Below are 25,436 nucleotides of genomic sequence, written 5' to 3' on the forward strand. Positions count from 1 at the left end.
CTTCAATTCACTATTTTCTTTGGCAGGCTTTTTATTCCAAAGAATTCATGAATTTTTATTTATGTGACAATATAATCCCATACAAGCTTACAGAAGTCATTTTGCGATTTAAAAAATATTCCACCATACTCATATATATTATTAGTAAAATCTGTTTGCCTCCTTAACTGACAACTATATTCCCAAACATATTGAGCCTTTTATATATGCAGTATTTTCTTTCCATCTCAGTCACAAATGCGGGACTGCTGTGTTGTCAGACATTTATAACCCATACCCTACCCATATTATATCTACACTCTGACATTAACCTTTCATTGATCAAAATTCTATTTTTTTTGAAGTTCCATTTGACTGAAAAAAATCAAAGCAAAATTTTAAAACTGGAAGAATTAAAGGCAAATGAGCTTTTACAAGACACAAAAAGAGATAAAAGGAGAAAGACAAGAAATGTCTTTTATACTAAATATTAAGAAATTTAGATAATTTGAAAAATAAAACCTTTTTGATCGTGAACACTATCACAAATACTCAAATAATTTTGAATATCACATTTTATGCTGGAAAACATTAGTAACAAAAGGATGACTTAAGGACAGAAAAACAACTCCAAGATGATGAAAAAAACTGGTTATTCCTCCTGGGAAGCTTGTGTTGTATAAGTGTTGCCTCACTGGCATATTGAGAAATAAATTTAGCAAAGGTGAACCCAGGAAGTCTAAGTAATCACCTCCAGTTTTACCACTGTGGTGGTGAACAGTAACTACCATGACCCATGCATTGCAGTAGATATTCAACACGTGTTTGTTAAAGAAGAAAACAAAACTCAGAAGTTGGCTAGAATGAGGACACCAGGCTAACATTTGTTTCTGAAAAATAAACTTGAAAGCCTGCTGTGCGTGACATTGGCCCTGCTCAGTTACATGGCTATTTAGGTTTATTCACCCAAAAAATACTTATTTAGATGTGCCAAGGACTGTGCAGGACATGAGATACACAATGATGAACAAAAGACATGGTCTCTGCCTTCATTAGGCTTACAGAAGAGCTTCCCTCTTCTATCTCCCTCACAGTTCACATAAATCCTCTCTCTAAATACGAAGGTAATTAAATAAGAGGTAATGTATTAGAAATAACCAGGCTTTAGAATCCGATAGCTCTAGATTCAAAGGCCTCCTATGATTTGCAGCAAGACACTTATGGTCTGTGAGCTTGTTTCCCAATCTGGGAAATGGTAATTAAGTTACCTATTTTACAGGTTGTGTTATATGCAATAACACAACATAGAGAAGATAATAATAGTAACTTTCTCCATACAGTCTTCTCTATAGATAAATAAAACATCAAAACTCTGCAAGGGAGAGATCTAAGTGTAAAACAAACAGAATAAATTGACAGGAAAGGAAATGATTTGACCACAATGAAACACATACATACACACACAATTGAAAAGCCAAGAACAACCTGGAAGAAAGATGTTCATATCAAGTACAAAGAAATTAATCCATACTAAATAAATAGCTCAAATAATAGAAATAGAAGATCATCTATCCAGGAGTCTACCAGAATCATCCAAACAACTCAACCGTTGAATCCACAAGAATTTTTATGATAAACATCCATTCTTCAAATCTAGCAGTCTGGGGACTACTTTCAAAAAAATCCTTTCAAAAATGTAGCATTGTGGACTAAACAAAAATATAAATAACTAAATGATTAAAAAAAAGAATAGTAAACATACACCAGCAGCAGTGGCACAAAAAAAAATGTAAAATGGTACCCATCAAGAAATGCAGATGTTTCTGCGAATCTTCGGGGCTAGACTTCCGTGCATTTGGTGAAGGTGCTAAATCCAAACTCCGCATAAGAAGGAGGGGTGGTGAGGCTGCAAACAAACAAAATTCTGAAAACCTTACTAAGGTTCCCAAATTTAGGGAAAGACAGATGCAGAAGGGGTGTAGACAGCCCAGAGAAATGGAAATGCCCAGAATAACAAAAGCTCTACCTTTACCACATCCCCTTTCTACCAGACAAGAAAAACAAATTTTACCGTGTTGGTGTTTTTCTGCCAAAAGAAAAACAGCAGTAAAGGCCATAGACCATAAAAATAGCAGTCACACTAAATATCTCCAACAATGATGAGTACAGGGAGGGGAAGACGGGCTAGAGAGGCCTCACACATACCCACAAGGGGCCAGAAGAAAGATGGGGGATGGGAGAAAGAGGGGGAGTGAGGGAGGAAGTCAGCACAGGGAAGATGCAAAGCCTGAGGATACCCAGCTTCGAAGATAACAAGTTACAGACCATCCAGGTGGAGTAAACAGTGATTCAAGATAATTAACAAAACCATGAAAGACAGGCCTGAGGCCAGATGGTCCAGTGTCGCTGCGACAGCCACAGATACCCACTGAGCCACATCCAGCCCTCAAAATAGTGTGTCCAAAAGGAAAACAAATTCATCTCTGGTTGTGGGGGAGTACAGGCAAGGAAAATTCACCAGCACCATAGAAAAGCAAACTGACCCAGAGTTAACTCAGCCATACTTGAGCAAGATAAAAGAAGACAGTCCTGGCAATTCCACAAATGCACTACCAAAAAAGGCAGGGAGAGAGGAAAAGGGGAAGATAACATATGAAAGACAGATGAAGACAACAGAACTGAGAGGGCAGAGGGCACCAGTGACTATCAGAAGTGCTGTCACGCATGCTCCCCATCAGTCCCAGAGTAGTGATACAGGATAGTCCTCATCCACCTGCAGACTCTGCTACTAAAGATCCTCTGCACACCTCAAGAGGGCTTTCCCAGAATATAAAGTGGGCATAGGTTTAAATCAATGTGGGAAACTTATCTGCATTGGAAAAGACCCTGACGCTGGGAAAGATTGAAGCCAGGAGGACAAGGGGGCAACAGAGGACGAGATGGTTGGATGGCATAACCAACTCCATGGACATGAGTTTCAGCCAGCTCTGAGAGATGGTGAAGGACAAGAAAGCCTGGCATGCTGCAGTCCACTGGACACAGCTGAGCGACTCAACAACAATAACAAAAAGGGAAGGCACGCTACCCTACACTGTTTATGTCCTCACAGCAGGCTGACAGTGAACTCAAAGCCCATTTGTAAAAGGAAAACTGACCATAAGTAACAAGTAACTCTGACCCTAGTGTAATCACACGCCTTTGGTGACAAGGACAATTCCAAGATGCCCAACCCCAGCCACAGAATTGGAAAGAGAGCTGTGCTGAGCTTTCTGGAGGAAAGCAGGCACTTTTTCACAGGGACTAGAATCTGAGAAGTAAGATTTAGAGCTGCTATAGCCATCTTGTTACGGGGGGAAATAGGCTGTCCAAGGGAACAAAAGCAAGAGATGAGAAGAGTGAAACCAGATCTGATCACATTGAAGGCCCAGATGATGAAAGCCAGTAAATTTCTTACTCCTGCTTAAGCCAACTGTCAACTGCAATCAAAAGAACTCTCAGTTGTACCAAAGGCAAGATTGGAAAGAAAAAAGAAGCACACCCAATGGAAAAGCAGAATTGTGGCCTATCCAGAAATTGGGAAATTGTGGGTTTTGATAGTAATATTTATTTAAATCTTGAGTTTTCTGTTACAAGGTAAACTCCAAATATACATAGCCCCTGCAAAACAAAAATTTATGATCAAGAAAATTAATTTTAAAAAGTAGAGCAGACTACTGTATTATATGTTTTTAAATCTAAGAGATACAAATATCAGATCATTTCTGCTGTACACATGAGGCTAATATAATGTATGTCAATTATCTCAAATTTTTAAAAATTTATTTAAAAAGTAGATTTCATGTTCATTGTTCTTACAATAATAAAATTATAGATAGATACAAAGAGTAAATAAATAGAAGATAAATACCAAAAAACTGAGAGCAAAGAAGTAAAAATGTTGGAGAAGATTAAAAATTGAAGAAACAACCAGATGGTGGTTATAATCACTATTGAAGTATTAAAAAGCCTTTTCTTAAATAAACTACAAATCATCATGAAGAGATGGCAATAATTCAAAATTACTAAAAAGCACAAGTTTATATGATGGGGAAAGGTTTTAAGGAACAAAGCTGACCCATCAAAATCCAGGGTAATTTTTCAAACAAAAATGTGTTCAAGTTAAATCTTTCAACAAAATATCATAGAAGTCATTTTGTTCATCAGATCATGATTTCATTTTGTATCCTCAGATATCATAATCTTTCTATTCTGAGAAACTTGCATGAATGGATGGACAAACACCCAGAGAGACAGATGATGCAGTTAACACCACACTTGCTCTAGTGCCTGAATTTCCCACACGTCTCTAACAAATCAACTATTTCTTCCCATTGTCCTTGTCGCACATTTGAAAGATCCCTATACATTACAAAGTTCATCAACTTGTCTCAGCCCTACAGGAAAAATTTTCGGTAACTGAGGATATAACTATAGGGTCTCTAAGTCACATTATGAGTAAAGGAAATTCTTGCTCAAACTTATCTTGATAGTAGCAAGATACATTACACAGACTATACAAAGTATACTATTTTACCAAGCTAAGTACACACAGTTGTTGACTTTAAAACAATAATGTTCTTTCATCACTCCACTACTGACTTTTTGTCAGTAAACATTAATGTTATCCTTTTCCAAATGCTATTCTGAAATGGCAAGTTTATCTTAATCAGGTAAAGTACCATGTCAACAACCACTGGAAGTTGTAGTGACACAATGAAACAAAAGCAAAGGGAAACCTGGCAGAAATAGCACTTGTTCCTTTTTTCAAAAACAGTAGAGTTCAAATTACCAAACAAAATAAATAACACCAATTTTAGTAACATATTTTTAAATCAACTCAAATCCAGCTTTTTAAAATTGATTTGATTTCCAAACTATATAATTTGATTGTTCATGCTTACGCCACTCACTACATTTTGCAAGCATTAATTTGTGTGTAAAAAGTAAAGATTACCATTTTTTAATCAAATAAAATTTTTAATTAATTTATTTTTTATTGAAGGATAATTGCTTTACAGAATTTTGCTCTTTTCTGTCAAACCTCAACATGAATCAACCATAGGTATACATATATCCTCTCCCTTTTGAATCTCCCTCCCATCTCCCTCCCCAGCCCACCCCTCTAGGCTGATACAGAGCCCCTGTTTGAGTTTCCTGAAAAGATTACCATTTTTACCTTTTCATGCTGAAGCTGAAGATCCAATATTCTGGCCACCTGATGCAAAGAGCTGACTCATTAGAAAAGACCCTGATGCTGGGAAAGACTGAAGGCAGGAGGAGAAGGGGATAACAGAGGAGGAGATGGTTGGATGGCATCACAGACTCGATGGACATGGGTTTGGGTAGACTCTGGAAGTTAGTGATGGACAGGGAGGCCTGGCATGCTGCGGTTCATGGGGTCGCAAAGAGTCAGACACGACTGAGCAACTGAACTGAACTGAACTGATAAAGGGTATTTTTGAAAGATTTTCTTAACAAGCCAGCAAACAAAACAAACAAACAAAAAACATTAGAGAAAAACAATACTCTGAAAAAGTGAAAGTGTTAGTTGTTCAGTCATGTCCAACTCTTTGCCATCCCATGGACTATAGTCTGCCAGCCTCCTCTGTCCATGGAATTCTCTAGGTAAGAATACTGGAGTGGGTAGCCATTCCCTTCTCCAGGGGATCTTCCCCACCGAGGGACTCAACTCCGGTCTCCTGTATTGCAGGCAGATTCTTTACTGTCTGAGCCACCTGGGAAGCCCAATTACTCTTTTGCTAATTTCAAATAATATACTACCCTCTCCCCCATATATAACTGCTCTGATAAAAATTTTAAGAGGTATTTTTCTTATAAACCAAAGCATCATCCAAAAAAAGGCAATTGAGAAAGCAAATATCTGACCCAGAAATTAACCAACATGTTTTTCCATAATCTATAAAGAATCAAAGTTATGCACCAACTTTAGTCAAACCAAATACACATCTTTCTGATAGCAAAGATTTTTCCCAAATTAGGAAGTAGGCAAAGTAAATTACTCACAGCCTAGATATCCCAGTTTAGTATGGTTAAAACCACAAGTTTCTAGAAGCAGAAAGCCTAGGTTGGAATCCCTGCTTTACCATTTACTAAGTATATCTTAAGTTACTCAACCTGTAAAGCACTTAGGACACTGCCTGGAAGGGAATAAACACTTGGTAGATGCAGGGTGACAGAAAACCTCTAGATCTCTGCAATTTGGGATTGGTTGGGACACTATCAGAAATTCAAACTCTGAGTTCCAATTTCAGACTTACAGAGTTAAGACCTACAATTTCATCAAGATTCCATTATGATTCAGAAGCATATTAAAATTTGAGCACAGCTAGAAGGGGTTTTTTCATTGTATCCTGAAGATATTATCTATAATAATTTTTTAAGAACCACTCCATTGCTCTTTTGCAGCCTGAAGAAGGCAAAGTATGATCTGGGATAACAATTCCTCCCTGAATGATTTCTTACCATACCATTGTATTCAGAGCCAACTAAAGCCTGTGGTTGTAGAGGACTGCCATCTAGCGGTAGTTCATTCTGCTACACAACCAAATAAATTTCCCTCTGTTGTCTTCCAGTATTTTCAACACATTTGTTTAAAATGCTGCTAGGAATCCAAATTGGAAAAGAAGAAGTAAAACTCTCACTGTTTGCAGATGACATGATCCTTTACATAGAAAATCCTAAAGACTCCACCAGAAAATTACTAGAACTAATCAATGATTATAGTAAAGTTGCAGGATATAAAATCAACACACAGAAATCCCTTGCATTCCTATACACTAATAATGAGAAAACTGAAAGAGAAATTAAGGAAACAATTCCATTCACCATTGCAACGGAAAGAATAAAATACTTAGGAATATATCTACCTAAAGAAACTAAAAACCTATATATAGAAAACTATAAAACACTGGTGAAAGAAATCAAAGAGGACACTAATAGATGGAGAAATATACCATGTTGATGGATTAGAAGAATCAATATAGTGAAAATGAGTATACTACCCAAAGCAATTTATAGATTCAATGCAATCCCTATCAAGCTACCAACGGTATTCTTCACAGAGCTAGAACAAATAATTTCACAATTTGTATGGAAATACAAAAAACCTCGAATAGCCAAAGCTATCTTGAGAAAGAAGAATGGAACTGGAGGAGTCAACCTACCTGACTTCAGACTCTATTACAAAGCCACAGTTATCAAGACAGTATGGTACTGGCACAAAGACAGAAATATTGATCAATGGAACAAAACAGAAAGCCCAGAGATAAATCCACACACATATGGACACCTTATCTTTGACAAAGGAGGCAAGAATATACAATGGAATAAAGACAATCTCTTTAACAAGTGGTGCTGGGAAAACTGGCATGAATGAAACTAGAACACTTTCTAACACCATACACAAAAATAAACTCAAAATGGATTAAAGATCTCAACGTAAGACCAGAAACTATAAAACTCCTAGAGGAGAACATAGGCAAAACACTCTCCGACATACATCACAGCAGGATCCTCTATGACCCACCTCCCAGAATATTGGAAATAAAAGCAAAAATAAACAAATGGGACCTAAATAAACTTAAAAGCTTCTGCACAACAAAGGAAACTATTAGCAAGGTGAAAAGGCAGCCTTCAGAATGGGAGAAAATAATAGCAAATGAAGCAACGGACAAACAACTAATCTCAAAAACATACAAGCAACTCCTACAGCTCAACTCCAGAAAAATAAATGACCCAATCAAAAAATGGGCCAAAGAACTAAATAGACATTTCTCCAAAGAAGACATACAGATGGCTAACAAACACATGAAAAGATGCTCAACATCACTCATTATCAGAGAAATGCAAATCAAAACCACTATGAGGTACCATTTCACGCCAGTCAGAATGGCTGCGATCCAAAAGTCTACAAGCAATGAATGCTGGAGAGGGTGTGGAGAAAAGGGAACTCTCTTACACTGTTGGTGGGAATGCAAACTAGTACAGCCACTATGGAGAACAGTGTGGAGATTCCTTAAAAAACTGGAAATAGAACTGCCTTATGATCCAGCAATCCCATTGCTGGGCATACACACTGAGGAAACCAGAAGGGAAAGAGACACGTGTACCCCAATGTTCATCGCAGCACTGTTTATAATAGCCAGGACATGGAAGCAACCTAGATGCCCATCAGCAGATGAATGGATAAGAAAGCTATGGTACATATATACAATGGAGTATTACTCAGCCATTAAAAAGAATACATTTGAATCAGTTCTAATGAGATGGATAAAACTGGAACCTATTATACAGAGTGAAGTAAGCCAGAAAGAAAAACACCAATACAGTATACTAACACATATATATGGAATTTAGAAAGATGGTAACAATAACCCTGTGTACGAGACAGCAAAAGAGACACCAATGTATAGATCAGTCTTATGGACTCTGTGGGAGAGGGAGAGGGTGGGGAGATTTGGGAGAATAGCATTGAAACATGTATAATATCATGTATGAAACGAGTCGCCAGTCCAGGTTCGATGCACGATACTGGATGCTTGGGGCTGGTGCACTGGGACGACCCAGAGGGAGGGTTGGGGGGGGAGGAGGGAGGAGGGTTCAGGATGGGGAACGCAGGTATACCTGTGGCAGATTCATTTCGATATTTGGCAAAACTAATACAATATTGTAAAGTTTAAAAATAAAATAAAATTTAAAAAAAAAATGTTGCTAGGTTTTCTTTTTGCTTAACTCCTTTCTTGACTACTAACACAATTACCTAACTTAATAATTCCACAAGAAGACATCTTAAACACAGAGTAAGATAAAAGACAATAATTTTTAATTTCCTTTTTTAAACTTAGATCAAAAAAAGAAAAAGAACGAGTCTAGGAAAGTCTTCAGATTAAAACACTGACCCACTCTGTCCTGTAAAGGTGCACATTAGACACATACGGGCGACATCAGGTTCAGAAAATAGGCTTTCTTTTCTATTGAAGTGACAGTGACTTTTACTTTCTTCTTCCTAAGTTCTATACTTTTTACAATTTATTTATATAGTTCGCAGGGGTGCTTTTTTGAGAAAAAAGTATTTTCTTAACCTTCTAACTCAGTAACTCCACTTCTACACTCAGTCTTAGGGAAAAAATTAGAAACATGGACAAAGATTTATGTTCAAAGATGTTCACTACAGCAAACCAAACTTAATTTTACCAGCTTCACAATAATCTACTGAATCTATGAATCAAAACTTAATCATTCTCAACTATTACTCATTTCAGTTCAGTTCAGTTCAGTCGCTCAGTCGTGTCTTTGCAACCCCATGAATGCAGCACGCCAGGCCTCCCTGTCCATCACCAACTCCCGGAGTTCACCCAGACTCACATCCATCGAGTCAGTGATGCCATCCAGCCATCTCATCCTCTGTCGACCCCTTCTCCTCCTGCCCCCAATCCCTCCCAGCATCAGAGTCTTTTCCAACGAGTCAACTCTTCGCATGAGGTGGCCAAAGTACTGGAGTTTCAGCTTTAGCATCATTTCTTCCAAAGAAATCCCAGGGCTGATCTCCTTCAGAATGGACTGGTTGGATCTCCTTGCAGTCCAAGGGACTCTCGAGAGTCTTCTCCAACACCACAGTTCAAAAGCATCAATTCTTCGGTGCTCAGCTTTCTTCACAATCCAACTTTCACATTCATACATGACCACTGGAAAAACCATAGCCTTGACTAGACGGACCTTTGTTGGCAAAGTAATGTCTCTGCTTTTCAATATGCTATCTAGGTTGGTCATAAATTTTCTTCCAAGGAGTGTCTTTTAATTTCATGGCTGCAGTCACCATCTGCAGTGACTTTGGAGCCCCAAAAAATAAAGTCTGACACTGTTTCCACTGTTTCCCCATCTATTTCCCATGAAGTGATGGGACCAGATGCCATGAACTTCATTTTCTGAATGTTGAGCTTTAAGCCAACTTTTTCACTCTCCTCTTTCACTTTCATCAAGAGGCTTTTGAGTTCCTCTTCACTTTCTGCCATAAGGGTGAGGTCATCTGCATATCTGAGGTTATTGATATTTCTCCCGGCAATCTTGACTCCAGCTTGTGCTTCTTCCAGTCCAGCGTTTCTCATGATATTGCACAGAAGTTAAATAAGCAGGGTGACAATATACAGCCTTAACATACTCCTTTTCCTATTTGGAACCAGTCTGTTGTTCCATGTCCAGTTCTAACTGTTGCTCCCTGACCTGCATATAGGTTTATCAAGAGGCAGGTCAGGTGGTCTGGTTAAAGCAGAAATAGATGATTTTCTGGAACTCTCTCACTTTTTCGATGATCTAGTGGATGCTGGCAATTTTATCTCTGGTTCCTCTGCCTTTTCTAAAACCAGCATGAATATCTGGAAGTTCACGGTTCACGTATTGCTGAAGCCTGGCTTGGAGAATTTTGAGCATTACTTTACTAGCATGTGAGATGAGTGCAATTGTGTGGTAGTTTGAGCATTCTTTGGCATTGCTTTTCTTTGGGATTGGAATGAAAACTGACCTTTTCCAGTCCTGTGGCCACTGCTGAGTTTTCCAAATTTGCTGGCATAGTGAGTGCAGCACTTTCACAGCATCATCTTTTAGGATTTGAAATAGCTCAACTGGAATTCCATCACCTCCACTAGCTTTGTTTGTAGTGATGCTTCCTAAGGCCCACTTGACTTCACATTCCAGGATGTCTGGCTCTAGGTGAGTGATCACACCATCGTGATTATCTGGGTCGTGAAGATCTTTTTTGTATAGTTCTTCTGTGTATTCTTGCCACCTCTTCTTAATATCTTCTGCTTCTGTTAGGTCCATACCATTTCTGTCTTTTATTGAGCCCAATGTTCCCTTGGTATCTCTAATTTCCTTGAAGAGATCTCTAGTCTTTCCCATTCTTTTGTTTTCCTCTATTTCTTTACATTGATCACTGAGGAAGGCTTTCTTATCTCTTCTTGCTATTGTTTGGAACTCTGCATTCAGATGCTTATATCTTTCCTTTTCTCCTTTGCTTTTCGCTACTCATTTAGATCACTTCTAATTTTTCTATATTATAAATAAATACATTTATAAATAAAAAGAAGGGAGGGAGGACAGAAAGAAGAAGGAAATAATTATATAGAAGCTTGATCAGACTTTTTCACATTTTGGACCATTTCCTAATACACATTCCCATAAACCACCTATCAGCATTCAAAAGCATTTTCACAGTTCTGAAGCCACAACTTCTGTACATCAGTAGATGCACGGACTGTGCTATCACCTCTCTTGCAGCAAGTTTTATCCCACGGATAATTTTTTTTAACAGTTTTACAATTAAGATACAATTTACTTACCACCTCTTAAAATTACACAACTCAATAGTTTTCAGTGTATTTATAGAGCTGTGCAGCCATCACTGTAATTTAATTTGAGATCATTTTCCTCATCCCCAAAGAAGAAACCTTGTAGCCATTAGCCATAACTCCCCATCCCCCCTGCCACTCACCCCAAATGGCTCATTTTTACTGATTTACCACTCCATTACTTTTTTAAAGATATCTCAAAGATATTATGTGTTCCAAACCCATGAAACAGAATAATTGCTTCTGCTACTAAGATATCTCTGTTTCAAATGGGGAAATATTCTGCTTAACCATAGGAAAGTAAGAAATGTCATAACTGTCTCTTATTTTTTCAAAAGGGACTTTTTAAATATAAGGCAGAATTTCAGAACTAAGAGAAGATATATAAGTACAAACTTAACTATTCTTTTCAAAACTAATAACTCTAGTTACTTTGAAAGTGCATCACTGAATCTAGCAAAAATGTCACACAGAAGCAAGGAATTTATTTAAATTTTTTTACTTTAATTAGGTTAACTTGGTCTGGCAATAAAACTAAAAGGACAGTCCAATCAATGAAGGACAACAATTGACATTGATCCAAAGAACTGTCTTTTTAAAAATAAGTAATTTTCTTATGGGTAAACCTATGGTTGATTCATGCTGATGTTTGGTAGAAATCAACACTATACTGTAAAGCAATTATCCTTCAATTAAGAGTTTTGAAAATTAAATAAATAATTGTCTTCATGCTACCAAAAAATAAAAACTTACTTTCATTTACTCAAAGCACTCTTTTCTCATATAATATCTTTTGACTGCAGCTGTACAGAATTTAGTAATTTTTCTTTGCAGGGTTTCGTAGCAGAAAGAATATTGAAAATAGTTCATTAAACAAGGGAGACTTGGTCCCCTGATTATGTCAGACACTTTTTTTAAAGAACAGTGGAAAGCTGAAGTTGGGAAGGGGATGCCTAACAGAAGTTAGCTTCTCATCAAATTTTCACTTTTTCTGGTCTCTTTTCACCTAAGTCTAGACATCTCCCATATTCTTCAAACATTCCTGTTACTAAAGTTTAGCAAATAAATCACTTTAATTACACAAAACGCTTATTTATACATTGAAAGTGTAAAAGTGAAAGTGTCAGTAGCTTAGTGGTGTCTGACTCTTTATGACCCCATAGACAGTAGCATGTCAGGCTCCTCTATCCATGGGATTGCCCAGGCAAGAATACTGCAGTGAGTTGCCATTCCCTTCTGTAGGGATCTTCCCAACCCAGGGATTGAACCGGGGTCTCTGCATTGTAGGCAGATTCTTTTACCATCTGAGCCACCAGGGAAGCCCATTACCCAAAATATTCTTGCCTTTACCTTTGTATATAAAACAAAGTGAGTTCACATGAATGAAGGATACTTCCAAAATAAAGATATTTTGTCATGTCACTAAAGAAAAATCTAACATAGGTAACCTATTTTTTATTAACACAATGAAAGTGAAAGTCTCTCAGTATGTCTGACTTTGCAACCCTATGGACTGTAGCCCACCAGGCTACTCTGTCCATGGAATTCTCCAGGCCAGAATACTGGAGTGGGTAACCATTTCCTTCTTCAGGGGATCTTCCCAACCCAGAGATCGAAGCCAGGTCCACTGAATTGCAGGCAAATTTTTTACCATCTGAGCCACCAAGGAAGCCCATTAACACAATAGTTAAACAATAAACTCATAAAAATTTGAGCCTAAAGAGAGCTATATTATAAAATCCCTAGTTACATGTTCAGCAGGAGCCCCCTCCACACACAAACACAAAATCACACAGGCAAGTGTCACCAGCTGGCTTCCTATACTTACTTCAGCACCAGCAGCTCCTCTCTCACCCTGTCATGGTGAAGTGAGAGAAATTTAATTGTAAACAATCCTCCCATGCCAACAATCACAGTGTAGAGAAGCAAGCATCAAGCCCTGGTAACTCAAGAAGCCAGGGTGGAACTAGGGTGGTAGCCCTTGTGTTAATTAGAAAAAGATACTCCCAGGGTGGAAGGAACACAGCATCACTGAGCCCAGACTTCATAAAGGTAATGTCTCTATGAAATTTAGGAAAGGCTCCCTTTCTCTAGGGATATTTATTCCAGGCCAGCACACATGGCCAGATGAGCAGGATCAGGTCTGCATTCCAGTCTCCACTAGCCCCTTATGCCCTGGTTTAAAAACAATTTACACAACCTGCACAGTGGCCCTGGGGGTGGGTGAGGTGGGGACAGGGGTCTACAGCTTCATCCTGCCTCTACCAAATAGAGCAGGGACATCCATCAATGAAGAAATCAACCCCTTCTTCCACTGAGAGAGGCAGGCACACAGTTCACCACAGAAAAGTTCAACTTCAGTCAACTCATGTATAAAAGACAAAATTTAAAGAAAAGGCAGTTTCAGAAATATTTCTGTAGACCACATAAAAGTGCAGGCCATATGAAAATCATATATATCCAACGCTTAGAGTTTTCTTTTTTTATTACTTTGCCCAAGTATTTTAATACAAAGGTTTCAATAAAATATGTTTAACTCTGAGATTCAAACCACATAATCCTCCATTTTTATATGGCCAAATATTCTGGTCCTTACAACAGCACGCTCATGATTAAATACAAATTACCTTTCACACCACCAAATGATCCATAAGTCATATTGCAGGCTGTTCTCTGAAGATTATGTTCATACATCAATTTGATCTGATACTGGTTCCCATGTTCCACATTACCCAAGGTTCCTAAAAAGAAAAAATAAAACAACTGCTTTGTATTTGTTTATATTAAAAAATATTAATATCTCATCACCTGTACCAATTCCAAGTAATTCAATTTCAGTGAAATTTAAAATGACAAAGCACTAAAGCATTATGTATCATGAACACTTAGCATACTGATAACAAAGAATGCCAGCACAGTTAGAACCATTTAAGTCTCAGCTAGATTATACCATTAGATGAAATACTACCCTGGGTGACATTTTATTATCTATTTCCATTATGTCTAAGTATAGTATAACTATTTAAATAACAACAAAATCTTCCAGTTTCAGTTCTGAAATAAATTAGGTTAAGTTCCCTTCACTTATAACAATGAAACAGAAAAGACATGACTCAAAGTATCTAAGAAAAAAATTCCCCACACTATCAAGCAATTCAATTTTCTGTGCCAACTCTCAAAATATTCAAGCCCCTAACACATTATGTTCTAATTTACTAGAGAGATCTAAAACATCCCTCAGCAAGTAACTAGGATAATGTTTTCTTTGAAGTCTACAACTGACTAGTTCAAAATTGGGAAAGGAGTACGACAAGGCTGTATATTGTCATTCTGCTTATTTGACATATATACAGAGTACATCATGCGAAATGCCATGCTGGATGAATCACAAGCTGGAATCAAGACTGCTGGGAGAAATATCAACCTCAGATATGCAGATGATACCACTCTAAAGGCAGAAAGTGAAGAAGAACTGAAAGCATCTAGATGAGGGTGAAAGAGGAGAGTGAAAATGTTGGCTTAAAACAACACTCAAAAAACTAAAATCAAGGTATCCAGTCCCATCACTTCATGGCACATAGAAAAAGTGGAAGCAGTGACATTTCATTTTCTTGGGCTCCAAAATCACTGTGGACAGAGACTGCAACTATGAAATTAAAAGATGCTTGCTCCTTGGAAGAAAAACTATGACAAACCTAGACAGATATCACTGTGCCAACAAAGGTCCCTATAGTCAAAGCTATGGTTTTTCCAGTAGTCACGAATGGATGTGAGAGTTGGACCATAAAGAAGACTGAGCGTGGAAGAATAGATTCTGCAAACTGTGGTGCTGGAGAAGACTCTTGAGAGTCCCTTGGACTGCAAGGAGATCAAACCAGTCTATCCTGCTGCTGCTGCTGCTGCTGCTAAGTCGCTTTAGTCATATTCGACTCTGTGCGACCCCAGAGACGGCAGCCCACCAGGCTCCCCCGTCCCTGGGATTCTCCAGGCAAGAGCACTGGAGTGGGCTGCCATTTCCTTCTCCAATGCATGAAAGTGAAAAGTGAAAGTGAAGTCTCTCAGTCGTGTTCGACTCCCTGCAACCCCACAGACTGCAGCCCACCAGGCTCCTCCATCCATGGGATTCTCTAGGAAATCAATCCTGAATACTGATTGGAAAGACTGACATTGAAGCTGAAGCTCCAATACTTTGGCCACCTGATGCAAAGAGCCAACTCACTGGAAAAGACACCAATGCTAGGGAAGTTTGAAAGCAAAAGGAGAAAGGGGTGGCAGAGGATGAGATGGTTAGACAGCATCACAGATTCAATGGACATGAATTTGAGCAAACTCCTAGAGACAGTGGAGGACAGAGGAGTCTGGTATTCTGCAGTCCACGGGGCCGCAAAGAGTTGGATGCAACTTACTGACTGAACAGCAACAAACAAGAAAAATATCCTTCAAAATTAAAAAAAAAAAACTTTCATTGCATTTAATAGATCATATATGCTATAATTACTTCCTGGTTCATTCCAAATGGGAAAAGGTACTTTATCTGCATTTTACTCTCTAGTTGTCAGGCTTCCTAGAGTATGTACAGTTAGAGCTATATCCTAGTGATCAGGCAAGAACATTATGATTAGAAACTGTATTGAAAAGAAAAATTATTCTAAATGCAACATCTTCCATTAAGAAGCATCTTTGTCATTCAGTCAAAAATGCAAAAGTTAAAGAAAAAATTTTAAATATCACAAAGAAAATGAAATAGTTCCAAACTGAATAACATTAGATAATTAAAACAATCTAAATATATATGTCAGTCTATATGTATGTGTATACAGATTTATATGTGAGCATTTGTGGGGGTTTTTTTGTTTTGTTTTGTTTTTGTCCAGAAGGATGTACCAATGTTCACTGAGGTTGCAAGAACAGAAGTATTTCTACTTCCATTTTAGAACTGAGGCACCTTAAGTTTAAAAAAAAATTAATAAATTTCCACCAAAATCACATAGCTGATAAAGGACACAGTACTCAAATCAGGTCTTCTGAGCCAGCACTCTATATCCTGGCACCTAGTTGTCCCCCATTTAACAACTTTCAGGGAACCTGGTAAGCCAATGACAACTTCAAAAAAAAATTTCCTGAGGAGGAACAGACTGGGAGTTTAGGGTTAGCAAATGCAAACTATTAAATATAGAATGAATAAACAACAAGATCCTACTGTATAGCACAGGGAACTCTATTCAATATCCTCTGATAAACCATAATGGACAAAAAAAAAATGTGTGTGTATATATATAAATGAATCACTTTGCTGTACAGTAGACATTAACATAATATTATAAATCAACTATACATACATACATACACACACACACACATACATAGGGCTTCCCTAATGGCTGAGATGGTAAAGAATCCACCTGCAATGTAGGAGACCTGGGTTCAATACCCGGGCCAGGAAGATTTCCTGGAGAAGGAAATGGCAACCCACTCCAGTATTCTTGCCCGGAGAATTCCATGGACAGAGGAGCCTGGTGGGCCACAGTCCATGGGGTCACAAAGTGTCAGACAAGACTGAGTGACTAATGCTGAATTTTACTTTTTCACTTTCATGTGTATACACACATGTATACACACACACACACACATAATTTCAACCCCCCACCTTTCTCTCCCTGGACTGTTCTTCCTCATTTGGAAGGTAAAGGGTTGAAAGAGAAAAAACTAACAGGCAAGGATTTCTTGGAGGAAAACATTTTCTACACAGATCTATGCCCCTGAAAATGCTAAGAACAGAACACACATCAGTAGAATTAAAAAAAAAAAAAAAAGACAAATTTGCCAGCTAAACCTGATAGATGAAAGCTTTCTGGAACCTAAATGGCAATAAAGTCAGTAAAGTCCACAGAAACTGGTGGTAATCACTACCATACCAGCCACAAGGGCAAAAACCAAAAACTCTAAAAACATAACTCATAGCATTGACCTAAGGACAGTTCTAGCCTCTAAGAAACCAGAAAAACATTCCAAGAAACTTCTGGTTCGTCCTTACAGAAATTCCAAATTTCATTCTGCACCTAAAATGAGAGGGACCCCTCCAAGAAAGGAATGTATCATGCATACCTGCTAGCCGAAACATCAGTGAACACAAGGGGCAGCAGTCAATATTTAAACAAACTTGCATGAAATCACACTAGGATTTATGTACTGGAAAAGCTCCAAATGCATTGCTAAGTTTTTAAATTTCAGGTAACTGCACTTGAAAATATGATAGTGCAACTAGGGAGAACAGAACAATTTATCTTCCTTCAATACTAACTTGGAATAAAGGTAGTACCTGAAAATCTAAAAATTCTGATCATTTTTTCTAGAGAAGCATCAGTGACATAAGATTAAAATTACTTACATAAGTTTTATCCTTGGATATACAGATTGAATACAATAAATGTATATCAGCCCGGGTCTCCCACATTGCAGGCAGATGCTTTACCATCTGAGCCACCAGGGAAGCCCATAATAATAGTCTACATATAACTAAAGTTCATATAAAGTTTCATCGATTAGAAAGTAAATGGATATTAGAACATTTTTGCCGCTGGCCTTATTTAAACAAGAGCTAATTAAAAAATAAAAACTCTCTGGACAATCAAAGGTCACCTTGAAAACAGGTTTTGGCCCAATGTTACATACATAACTGCTGAGAAATCTAACAATGTTAAATGAAATATTAATAAAAGCCATTACAGAGTAAAAGGTTCATTGTATTAAATAATCAAATTAGATTATGTAACCCTATCAAAAGTAAAGAGACATTTTTGCCCTCTCATGGCAAATGTTAAAATTCTAGAAATATGTCAAATGCTTAGGAAATACACAATTTTTAGAAGAGAATATTTAAAAGAACATAATCAGTATAGCTTAAGCTCACACATCTGTAACCATTTACTCAGAAACTGAGGACCATCAGGAAAGAATCAGATGCCATGTGATGTTTTTCCTTTACCAGAGTATGATAAGATGGGCTAAGGTCAGGTCAGCAAGACCCTGCTGTTTCTCTATATTAAACCAGCATTTAATGACCAAAGAAAGAAAGAAAGTCAGCACAGTAGCCTCTGATTATTAAGAGTCGTTTGCTGTATCCAGGATTTCTCCTCTAATTTGCCTCACATATCTTCTAGGAGCACATAGCACACAAAAAGTGAAAAAGTGAAAGTGTCTGAATCTTTGTGATCCTATGGACTGTAGCCCCCCAGGCTCCTCTGTCCATGGAATTCTCCAGGCAGGAATACTGGAGTGGGTTGCCATTCCCTTCTCGAGGGGATCTTCCAGACCCAGGGATCGAACCCGGGTCTCCTGCATTGCAGGCAGATTCTTCACCAACTTGGCAACTGAACAACAACAAGCACACAAAGGAAAACAAAAAACATTTGGGGAGAGGGCAGTTGGGGTTAAGGACGTCAAGTTCAGCTGACACGTTCATCTGCTGACACCGATGATTTCACTTAAACTAGAAAGTGTTTATGCTTCCCTGTTATAGTAAAAGCTAGGTAAAAGTTAGGTCTGATACCTCAAGAAACATATTCAAGAGAACAAAAACATTAACTTCCCTGCTTCTCAATTTAAGCCAAGCCAGAAAAAATATACAAATTGTCAGCCTACGAGTATCACAGGAGGCTGAAGAAATGAGAGACTGAGAAAGGAAATGAGGTGGAGTGTAAGGGAATGTAGTTTGGACAACTCCTCATCCCCAGAGAATACAAGGCTTGTAAATGAGTACAAAGAATAAAAAGAGCAATAAAATTGCCATTCCCATGACAAGTAACTTTCATTTTCAACACAAATTTGAAGGAATATGTTTATGAATAGGTGAAACTCGTTCAGTCATGTCCGACTCTTTTCAACCCCAGGGACTGTATACAGTCCATGGAATTCTCAAAGCAAGAATACTAGAGCGGGTAGCCTTTTCCTTCTCCAGGGGATCTTCCCAAGCCAGGGATGGAACTGAGGTCTCCCACACTGCAGATGGATTCTTTACCAGCTGAGCCCAAAGGAAGCCCAAGAATACTGTAGTGGATTGCCTATCCCTTCTCTAGAGGATCTTCCCGACCTAGGAATCGAACTGGGATCTCCTGCATTACAGGTGGATTCTTTATCAACTGAGCTATCAGGGAAGCCCTTATGGATACCAATGTCCTATTAAAAAGCTGTGATCAAACATGCCAGTTTCTTTCACTAGGCTTTTTTGATAAACACACATTTCATCCTTAGTCTATGTCATACACCCCAGTAAAGTCTAGAGACTTCTGGCTTTCTGAGCCATTATTCAAATAGGCCAAGGCAAGGTCAAGAATCTAACCTTGTTTCTAATTTTTAGGATCTGTCCTTCTACTGCCCTCTTAGAACCCCCACAGAGCCTCTAGAAAGGACCAGTACCCCAAGCAGTATTCAAGAGTGACTGTGGGCAAGTTATCCTCCTCCATACCTGTTAATAAAATGTCACTCAAAGTTAATAGGCTTATGATGGGACAGGAACAGCTAGATTCCTACAATAAAGTAGCCTCTATCATGTGTGCTCAGCTGTATCCAACACTTTGCCATCCCCTGGACTGTGGCCTGCCAGGCTCCTCTGTCCATGGGATTCTCCAGGAAAGAATACCGAAGTCAGCTGGCATTTCCTCCTCCAGAGGATCTTCCCAATCAAACCCTAGTCTCCTGCATCTCCTGCATTGGCTGCAGATTCTTTACCACTCTGCCACATGGAAAGCCCAGCCTATATCTTACCTTCTCCATTTATTCTGGAACACTAAATATTTGTCCTACCACTAGAAGGAGCAATATTAGTTCAGTTCAGTCCCTCAGTCGTGTCCAACTCTTTGTGACCCCATGGACTGCAGCACGCCAGGCTTCCCTGTCCATCACCAACTACCGGAGCCTACTCAAACTCATGTCCATAGAGTTGGTGATGCCATCCAACGTCTCATCCTCTGTCATCCCCTTCTCTTCCTGCCTTCAATCTTTCCCAGCATCAGGGTCTTTTTAAATGAGTCAGTTCTTCACATCAGGTGGCCAAAGTACTGGAGTTTCAGCTTCACCATCAGTCCTTCCAATGAATATTCAGGACTGATCTCCTTTAGGATGGACTAGTTGGATCTCCTTGCAGTCCAAGGGACTCTCAAGAGTCTTCTCCAACACCACAGTTCAAAAGCATCAATTTTTCAGTGCTCAGCTTTCTTTATAGTCCAACTCTCACATCCATACATGACTACTGGAAAAACCATAGCCTTGACTAGACGGACCTTTGTGGGCAAAGTAATGTCTCTGCTTTTTAATATGCTGTCTAGGGTGGTCATAGTTCTTCTTCCAAGGAGCAAGCGTCTTTTAATTTCATGGCTGCAGTCACTATCTGCAGTGATTTTCAAGCCCAAAAAAATAAAGTCTCTCACTGTTTCCACTGCTTCCCAATCTATTTCCCATGAAGTGATGGGACCAGATGCCATGATCTTAGTTTTCTGAATGTTGAGTTTTAAGCCAGCTTTTTCACTCTCCTCTTTCACTTTGATCAAGAGGCTCTTTAGTTCTTCTTCGCTTTCTGCCATAAGGGTGGTGGTGTCATCAGCGAGGTTATTGATATTTCTCCCGGCAATCTTGATTCCAGCTTGCGCTTCATCCAGCCCAGCATTTCTCATGATGTACTCTGCATATAAGTTAAATAAGGGTGACAATATACAGCCTTGATGTATTCCTTTCCCAATTTAGAACCAGTCTGTTGTTCCATGTCCATTTCTAATTGTTGCTTCTTGACCTGCATACAGATTTCTCAGGAGGCAGGTCAGGTGGTCTGGTATTCCCATCTCTCTAAGAATTTTCCAGTTTGTTGTGATCCACACAGTCAAAGGCTTTGGTGTAGTCAATAAAGCTGAAGTAGATGTTTTTCTGGAACTCTCTTGCTTTTTCCATGATCCAACGGATGTTGGCAATTTGATCTCTGGTTGAACATCTGGAAGTTCACAGTTCATGTACTGTTGAAGCCTGGCTTGGAGAATGTTGAGCATTACTTTGCTAGCATGTGAGATGAGTGCAATTGTGCAGTAGTTTGAGCATTCCTTGGCATTGCCTTTCTTTGGGATTGGAATGAAAACAGACCTTTTCTAGTCCTGTGGCCACTGCTGAGTTTTCCAAATTTGCTGGTATATTGAGTGCAGCACTTTAACAGCATAAGAGGAGCAACATATTTTACCACCAAACAATGAGAGTGTTTAACAATGACAGTAAGATTACTTTACTGGGTCTCTGATACAAAAAAGAATGGAAAAGAAAATGATAGTGGCAACAGAGAAGGAAAATAAGAAGAAAGTAACACAGAGAGAGTAATAGCTACTACCAATTGCCTCAGCACTACTTAGAAATATAAGTTCATTCATTCATTCAACAAGTATGCCTACCACACAGCACACACCAAGCCTGCCTTCAAAATCTAACAGATCTTCAAACCAAAAAAGAATATCCAGCTTGGTGATAGTAAATAAGAATCATTACTCCAATTAAAAGCAAAATACAAAGAAAGCCTAAATCAAGAGACTGAGTGTGAGAAATCGAGACCTAGAAGCTAATATTTACAGCAAATTCCAAAGGAGTGTATCTTTTGAATAAGCAATAGGTCCACAGATAGTTAGCTTTACTATATCCATTGAAAAAATCCTTCAATGTTGACATCATAAAAGTAACTCTCTAAACTTGAACTAAAACTTATCTAATAACTGAAACAAAATTCATAAGTTACATTTTTAATAAGGGCCAAAATGCTGAAACCAGACTACAATTAACTTTCATACTTGTACCCACAGGACCATGTCAGGGAATGAAACCTGCGAGGTCTGGTTAAATGAAGACAACCAAAAATCAAGAAATTGGAACTATAAAGAAAAAATACTTGAGGTTCACCAAAGAAACGCACTTTAAGCCACCATGACTCAGCATTTAATGAATTCTGTTGTTGCTATTGAACATTTCTTAAGACTCAAGTGCCCTAAGTACCCAGAATTGGCCTCTCTTAATCATAGGCAATCCTGGACACAATTCCTCAGATAAAGGAGATTTCAAGGAACCCTCTACAGTGATAGAAATTTAAGTATGCATGGAAATAGCAGACCAAGAAAACGTAATAGTCTTTGCAACGGAAAGAGTAAGTGAACAATAGGAAAACGCTAACCAAGATAAGAAAACTTTTAACCAAGTCGATATAACTATTCTTACATAATATTAAGAAGTCCATATTTTAGTAAAAAGTCTACATTTAAAAAAGAAAATGTTTCTTACCTGAGACAGAGTAGACACACAGTTTTCTCGAATGCAACACAGCCAAATGAAGCATCTCAGTACCTCTGAAAAATGGTGCAAGTTTTAAAAGTTTAAATACTAGCTTCAGATGTAACCCCAAAAAATGACAAAATGATTTTAAAAAGAGATTATAATCATAACGTATCATGAGTGAACTAAATAATTCACTGGATAACACTCAAAACCGAAAAATAAATTTAACAACAAAACAGCCAGTTTGACAATCCCAGAGGCCCAAGAACTCTGCCTCAAAGAGTTGCCTTCAGGTTGAAGCCAAAGGAGTCTCCCAGAAAGAGCCATATCAGAGGCCCCTTAATGAGTGCTCTCCCACAATAAAGCCATGGGACTTCCCTGGCAGTCCAGTGGTTAAGACGCCACACTTGCACTGTGGATGGCCCAGGTTGGATCCCTGGTTGCAAAAAAAAAAAGAGAGAGAAAGAGAGAGACCCAAGCTTTGGTCCTGGCTTGCAGGCTAATTAACCTATGACCTTGGGCAAGAAACTTACACTCTCTAAGCCTGTTTCCCCTTTTGGAAAATAAGAGCTTTCAATTAAATGAAATAAAAATCATGTGAAAGTAAAGTATAAAGCACCAGAGAAAGCTAATCATCACTGGGAAATGGCATATATCACATCCATATCTGAAATTTTACTAAAGGTATTGAAAATGTTTTGGTTTGGTCTTATCTTCCTGTTATCTCATTGTTCACTGAACTCAGGATAGGCAAGACGCCAGCGGAGAAGCTGGAAGAAGATGCAAGGAGCTGTAGAAACTACAGATATTCTTTATTTACTGGGGCAAGGCAGACATGCTTTAATCTCTGACACAGCAAAATCATGATAACTACAAAACTCAACTCCATGGGACTGGACTCAACTTGACAGCTCTAAGAGCGTTTCAGGTGGTGCTTATACAGACCACACCACGATGCGCATGCTTAGCGCCACAAATGATCTCAGCTGTCCTGAGTGAGGAGTGGGCGAGAGAGCCTGACCATCGTCACCTGGCCAATTGCTCTTCCCCTACAGGTCTCAAGTGTCAGCACTACACTTCCCAGCCCCTATCAAGTGGTTTCCAGAGACATGGCACAGTCGGTCTAGAAATCCTAAATTCCAAGTCTTCAAGAGTCAAGTCAGAGGATGTAAGTGAATAAAGGGAGTAAATGGCTGTGATCAACTGGAGACTAGGGCCAGTCTAAAGGCGACAGCAAGCAGCTACTCAGTTCTGGGCTTGTGGCCAGATCTCCACATTTTTTTCAGGAAAAGCCAAAGGCAGGGATTTTATGTGAAAATTCCTCATTCTTAAACATTGGCAATTCTTTTAAACATAAAATTAATCTGCAAGCAGGCCTCTGATGTCTGACCTCTGAAACAGACTCTGTTCTAAACTTAAAGGACTATAATTGAAGTCTGAAGACTTGGACTGGGGTCTTGACTCTGCACTTCGGTATTTCCGTGATCATTTAATCTTTTAGAGTGTGAGTTTCTCATTCATAAAATAAGAATTATATTAGATAATACCTGTAAATATACACAGCTATCATATAATCAAGATTGTCTTCAAAAATCTTTATATGTACCCTGAACACTCAACTTTTCCTCATGCACAGGAAAAGAACATGTTGTCATGGAAAAACAGTAAAGAACAGAGTCAGACAGACTTGGGTCGGAATCCTGGCTGTGTGACTGAAAGCTCTGAGCTCTAACTAGCTACCTTATCTCTAAATGCAGGTCACATCTTATAGATCAGATTAATGAGACAGTACAAGTCAGTAAATAGTAGGACAGTATCCACTCATCAATGTTACCCTCCTCCCTTCTAAAAAATGATCACATAGATGTAAACCATATTACTATATAGAATGATTTCTGACAGCATTCCACTTTTTTAAAACATGCAAAGGTAAAAATGCTTTTTAGAGACAAGAACTTCTTTGTCTCCTTACTTTATAAATCCATCATGCTTGTATGTGCTAGGTTCACAAGGGGCACCTAATCATTATCTGCTTTTAGATGGAGTAGATATTTACCAGCCATGTCAGTAATAAACTCCTGACTCAGTCTGTCACAGTGCATAAAGGTCCCATCTCATCTCCCAGCCTAGAGCATCCATGAAGCAGCTTCCCATTAGAATGAAACATATTACTAAAAAAGTTAATAATGCTCAGGAGCAGTTGTTCAGGTTTTTCTAGTAGGAATCAGGACCCTGAACAAGTACAACCTGGGGCCAATAAATGATGATGACCAATTGGGAGTGAGCCAAAGTCCAGAGCTCAGGGCACTCCCTGACTTAAGAAGGCAAAGACAGCTCAAAAAGAGAAGGGAAAACAAGACCACCTCTGTCTACATAAAATTTCATAGTAGATACTTTTATAAATGATTAAGAAATACAGATTTAATTTTAAGAAAATTCATGTATGAAAATAAGATAAAATCACCAATATCATCAGTAAATAAAAAACAGACATATTACACAAAATGCAAAATAATTAATAGTCTTCTAAAATAGGTTTAAAAATAAAGTACTTTGAATCAAAGACTTCCTTTGTGGGTTAAGCTGACTTCTTTTAAAAAACTAAGGATCTCTCTACACCAAATAAGTAATACATTTTAAAGACTCAAAGTTATACACCAAATCACATAGCTACTATGATGTCTAATTTTTTTAAACAAATTTATATAACCTAGAAAATTGGTGCTTTAAGTAAGTACATACTTTCTGTTTCTTTATTTGATT

General features: G+C 38.3%; 1 protein-coding gene across 3 annotated transcripts in view; it reads right to left on the reverse strand.

The window, feature by feature from the left end:
* The window catches only part of BBS9 (Bardet-Biedl syndrome 9), a 476,883-nt gene that overhangs the window by 418,947 nt on the left and 32,500 nt on the right, over positions 1–25,436 (reverse strand). For all 3 annotated transcript variants that reach the window (XM_061414167.1, XM_061414166.1, XM_061414165.1), the window contains exons 4-5: positions 22,680–22,744; positions 14,009–14,122 (exon numbers count right to left, since the gene is read on the reverse strand). In XM_061414167.1, the coding sequence (XP_061270151.1) occupies positions 14,009–14,122; positions 22,680–22,744 (179 nt within the window). The remainder of the gene's footprint in view (positions 1–14,008; positions 14,123–22,679; positions 22,745–25,436) is intronic.

This window comes from Bos javanicus, chromosome 4, assembly GCF_032452875.1.
Source record: "Bos javanicus breed banteng chromosome 4, ARS-OSU_banteng_1.0, whole genome shotgun sequence".
Classification (NCBI taxonomy): domain Eukaryota; kingdom Metazoa; phylum Chordata; class Mammalia; order Artiodactyla; family Bovidae; genus Bos; species Bos javanicus.